Genomic DNA, 5,341 nt, shown 5'->3' with positions numbered 1-5,341 from the left:
AAAGAGTGAATACGTGAGATTGTCTGGCCATGGGAAGGAGAAGATGCCTGCTCCAAGGGTGCCAGTGCTGGCAGCAAGATCACTGGATCTCTTCTATTCCAGGAGACATGGAGATCTATTTGTGGTTGGAGCTACCTGACTAGATAAAGTATAGATCAGTCTGCTATGAAAGTACCTCCCATGAAGAAGACTGCCTGATGCCTTAGTTTGCTCTGAATGTATCGCATTCAGAAATTAAAAACCAAAACCAATATTTTTCTGTTTTCCGAGTTTGGCTTGGAATTTTTTATCCCCTACTTTGCCAATTCAGGTGGGCCATTTTCTGGTGCTAATTTTAAATGGAATTGTGGAAGCAAAATCCTGCAATAGAAAAACCTTGGAATGTTTCCTTAAGCTTTAAAATAGGCAAGCTTGACTCAAATTCGCAGCAAGCGCAGTTTACATGTCTGTAGCAGTACCAATAGCTCTTTAAATAGGTCTAAGTAAAATATACTCATGTTTAAAGTTTACATTGGCAAAGCGGAGTAAAATATTTTTATTGCAAAAAATAGTGAAGGCCAACTTACCATACAAACAGTGCACTTCAGTGTGGGGATTCTCATCGGAGAGACTTGGCTGCTGAAAGGGAGCTTGCACTGTCTTGAATCGGTTCTGAAGCCGGTTAATGATGTAAACCCCTGTAAATGAAGCTCACAGTGTGCAGCGTATGCTTTTAGCAAACATACAGCTTCCTAGCTAGGCTAGGGGTACAAGATAAAATCAGTATCTTCGCATTGTCACCAAACCATCTCTAAATGTCCCTATCTGGTAAGTCCTGACAATCCTGTGATTAGGTCAGGCTGTTGGTGTCTGTCTGTCTGTATGCTGTTTTTTTTAGTCCTGGATATGGAAATCCGCTTAGAAAGTGGTCTCGTAGCCCTACACCTCCCTTCACTGGTAAGCTGTAGAAAAACCATTGGTCTGCTCTGAGTTTGGGGGCTTGTGGTATATAGATGAGCCTTCTGGAATCTAAAAATATGTAACAAAATTTTTCTTTTCCATCTTCATTTTACATGAAATTATGAGTTGAGGGGTTTTTGAGGGTAAGCCTAGAACTAGTCTTTTTCTTAAATGACCATTAAAAATTTTAACACGCTCCTTTGTGTGCTTCCTGTGGACTTTATTGAAAAAAATTCCTACAGGTGGGTACTACTTGTAGAGTTGTTCTTTGCTATATCTCAGATACTTTACTTTTCAGAGTATGCTATGTGTATATATTTTGCAAAGTAGAAGTATTATTATCACTTACATTCGGTGTAAAAGTCACTTATAACACAAATTTATAACTGTGCATAGGACTTATAAACCAATTCAATACTGGGAATTTTTTTGTTTGCTTTATGGTGTATTGATTTTTATTTTTTTAATAGTAAGACTGTAGAATCAATTACTTGTTTTTCCATTTCAGTTTCAGGAATAGATTGAAGAAACCATGGCAAATCAACGGGATTACATTAGCAGACCTATTTGCAATGGAATTTCTGTTCCTGAAAATAAAATCAATGCCTTAGTGGCTGAAGGTCATGGACAACAAATTCTAAAAGTACTACAAAAGTTCAGAGAACAAAATATATTTTTTGACTTTAAAATTCTTGTGAAAGATGAAATAATTCCTTGTCATCGTTGTGTACTGGCAGCATGCAGTGATTTTTTCAGGTAAACCTAATTTTGGCATGAGTCTGAAGGAAATGGATTGTAAGTTCTCTGGGAGGGAAGGAAGGAATATAATTAGAAAAACTAAAAAATAAATCATCACAATTTACATATGCCTGGAGAGTTATGAGCAAAACATGCAATCATCATATTAAGGATAACAAAAAAAAAAAAGAACCCAAACAAAACTACTGTGGTAGATGCCTAACCATACCCAAATACATCTGTTGTATTTCCAAAGTGACACGAGGATTCGATACATTTGAGATTCAGACAGCAGTGCATACTCTGAAATGCAAACGACAAACCATAACTGCATGGTTCTGCTGTTGGGTAGAGTTGACAAAAGTCGTGTACCTCTAAGAGGTGCCTCTTGCATGTATCTGTACGGGCTTTGTCTGACTGTGTGTGTACTTAGACACACTGATGTTGTGAAAAAACAACAATTAGGTTACAAATAACGTCTTGCATGGAGCACTTGTGGATAAATTATACCTGGCTTTGGAATGGGGCTGGGTTTTGTTTGTGAGCAGTCAGTATAGTAGAGATTGTCTTCAGAAGCATTCGAACAGATACCTTTTATTTTTTCTGAACTACAGATTTCATCCTTTCAGTATGAAATAGATCTGTGATCTTCCTTCTGGTGCTTAAAGCTGTGCGTTCGTAAGGGACAGACAGATCATTCACACACAGGATATTAATTTATGAAGAACATTGCCAACCTTTTTATTAGTAAGGCTCAGACTTGCCATTCGACACTGAAAGTCCATTTTCAAATACAGTCTTGACTAAATCATAAAGCCAAGATGCTCTAACAAAAAAAAAAAAAAGGACTCCTGGAAATGAGTTAATGACCTTGATTCTGTTGCCCATATATAGGTGACAAATGTTATTTTCAGATGGCCTGGAGCATCCCATGGTCTGTGGGAGTCTGCCATATATGACAGAGGATATAGGCTAGACATGTTCTTAGGACTACTGAAAGAAGAAGAAAATACCCATGAAATAAGCTATTTCTCCACTGTAACAGCAGTTTTGTTTTTTCTTTGACACACAGAACTACTTGCATTTCGAGTACTTACTGCTTGACAGCACAGAGATGCTCTGGCAGGAAGGAATATGAGATGAAATAGCTTCCAGTGGTAATTTCTAGCACCGAAGTTAAGCACGTGGTAACATACGTGTCCTACAGGGTCTTCATGTTAAAGTATGCCAGGAGAGCCCTCTCGCTGTGTGTTACAGTGGACAGCAGCAGCCATGAAATTCACAAGTGGTCCTGGAGTGCAAGGCCCATTTATTACCTTCAGGGAATAAAAAGTACCTAGGTCCACTAGATAAATTTAAAAATGAAACACCTTTTGTCTTCCTTGGCCTTTGGACTTCTCTTAGTTTTGGTTTCACTCTGTAAACCCAAGATTCAGCAGCATTTTGCTCCCTACTTGTTAGCTTTCAGGTTCAAAGCCTCCGCCTGTATCGCTCTCTTCCTCCTTATTAGAGATTTGAATCATAGCCTCAGGTTAATGAGGAAAGGATTCTAAGATTCGTCGTTTAGTATGCAAAAAGGTCTTTGAGACATAAGTGTCTTATTGTAATTTTATGTTCTTGTTCAGGAGGTCAGACAAGTTCCTGCTTTACGTGATGTTCACTTCCCAAAGAGTATGCTATACACACTTCTTTTTTTTTTTTTTCCTCTGTCTTTGGCTTCATAAAAGTGAAGTGGGCTTTAAAATCATGTACTATACAGATACTAATTATATAGTATATAATTGAACATACAGTATATAACTGAATATAACTGAACTGTGATATAATACTCTTTTTTTAATAGGAACGATCTATGATATATTAATAATCCAGATGATGTACTTAGTTTTTGATTATGTATCTACATCTTTCTCTGTTATCTTACCTAAGCCATTGCTTAGGTCCTGGGAGGGTAGGGCAAGGGATGTTGCAGCACTCTTCTGTTGCCTGTTAACTGGCTTGAAAAACTTCAGTAATTTTATCCTGCCATGTTAGATTGTGTGAAATAGTTAAATGTTACTACCTATTTCGTAATAAAAATAGTGAAAGTTGTAATAAAATTTGCACAAATTACTGATCAATAGTTTGTTCCACGATTTTAACCATTGTTTTTGTGTTCAGTCACGATCTGCTATCTGCACAAGTTTCATTGTGTCATGCAATCCTATGTCAACACCTCATTTTTTCCTGACATCTGCCTGTATCCATATGTCTATCGGTCAACTCTAAACCAAGAATAAAGTTTCCTCATGTTTTTTCTACCCTTTCACCCCTCACCTACTTTTACTACTGAGGAATGCACTCATCACCCATCCTGCCATTTGCTCAGCCTGCCGTTTGGAAGGCCTTTTTCCTCTTAATTTCCTGTATTCATCCACAGCGCATGACCTAAAATCACGGGGCTTTTTTACTACGCATTCTTTAAATCAGCCTTTCTTTCTCCAGCTGATAAAACCGATGCTGCCCCAAACAATTTCACATTTTCTCTCACATTGAGAGCTGCAGAATTCATCTCTCTCTGTAAAAATCCATACGAAACACAGGGGCTGCTGTCATTTTTATGAGCCATCACTTCAAATATGTTCTTATCACCACTCTTTTTTTCTTCAACCATATCAAGCAAATGATTTGTTCATGAGAACCTCCACACTTTAGACCTGTACAGCCTGCCCACCTTATTACGTCTCTGAGTCCTCTGACATCAGTGTTCTCCGCTGTTTGCTAGATCATTAATCTATGTGTATATCTTCTATATTTTATCCACAGAGCCATGTTTGAAGTTAATATGAAAGAACGAGATGATGGCAATGTTACTATTAGTAATCTATCACCTAAGGCAGTGAAAGCTTTTCTTGATTACGCTTACACAGGAAAAACAGAGATAACAAATGATAATGTGGAAATGCTCTTCCAGCTGTCATCATTTCTTCAAGTTTCACTCCTTTCCAAAGCTTGCAGTGACTTTCTAATAAAAAGTATTGATCTCGTGAATTGCTTACAGTTGCTTTCTCTGTCAGAAAGCTACGGTTCCGTCCGCTTATTTGATCATGCGCTAGATTTTGTACAGCACCACTTTTCCTTGCTGCTCAGATCAAGTGATTTTTTGGAGATGAATTTTGAGATACTACAAAAATGTCTCGAGGCCGACGAACTAAATGTCCCTGAGGAGGAATCAGTGTTGAAAGCTGTCCTTCAATGGACCAAACACAGCTTAGAAACACGACAGAAATATTTGCCTAATTTGATTACAAAAGTGAGACTACACCAGTTACCTGAAAAGACTTTGCAGGACTTTCTACATTCTGAAGAACACTTACTTAAGAGCACTAATTGCTCAGTAATAATCAATGATGCAGTTAAAAGTGTGCAGAACTTTGGTGGATTGTTTCCAGATGCACGTCCTTCAACAACAGAAAAATACATATTTGTTCATAAAACCGATGAAGATGGAGAAAACAGACACACATTCTGCTACAACATCAAAACAGATACATGGAGGGAACTACCGCATACGCACATGATTGATCTTCCAGGGTCAAGTTTATCTAGCTATGGAGAAAAAATATTTATAACTGGAGGATGCAAAGGGAATTGTTACAGGACTGTCAGGCTTCACATTGCTGAA

General features: G+C 37.9%; 1 protein-coding gene across 1 annotated transcript in view; it reads left to right on the top strand.

Annotated features, from left to right (window-relative positions):
- Positions 1 to 237: 237 nt before the first annotated feature.
- KBTBD3 (kelch repeat and BTB (POZ) domain containing 3) overlaps positions 238 to 5,341 on the top strand; it is a 6,215-nt gene continuing 1,111 nt past the window's right edge. Inside the window, exons 1-3 of the mRNA XM_010133438.1 lie at positions 238 to 304; positions 1,443 to 1,695; positions 4,483 to 5,341. Coding sequence (XP_010131740.1) covers positions 1,472 to 1,695; positions 4,483 to 5,341 — 1,083 coding nt within the window. The 5' untranslated portion in view covers positions 238 to 304; positions 1,443 to 1,471. The remainder of the gene's footprint in view (positions 305 to 1,442; positions 1,696 to 4,482) is intronic.

This window comes from Buceros rhinoceros, unplaced genomic scaffold (genome assembly GCF_000710305.1).
Source record: "Buceros rhinoceros silvestris isolate BGI_N320 unplaced genomic scaffold, ASM71030v1 scaffold25743, whole genome shotgun sequence".
Lineage (NCBI taxonomy): Eukaryota > Metazoa > Chordata > Aves > Bucerotiformes > Bucerotidae > Buceros > Buceros rhinoceros.
This window is presented reverse-complemented; position numbering and strand designations above follow the sequence as displayed.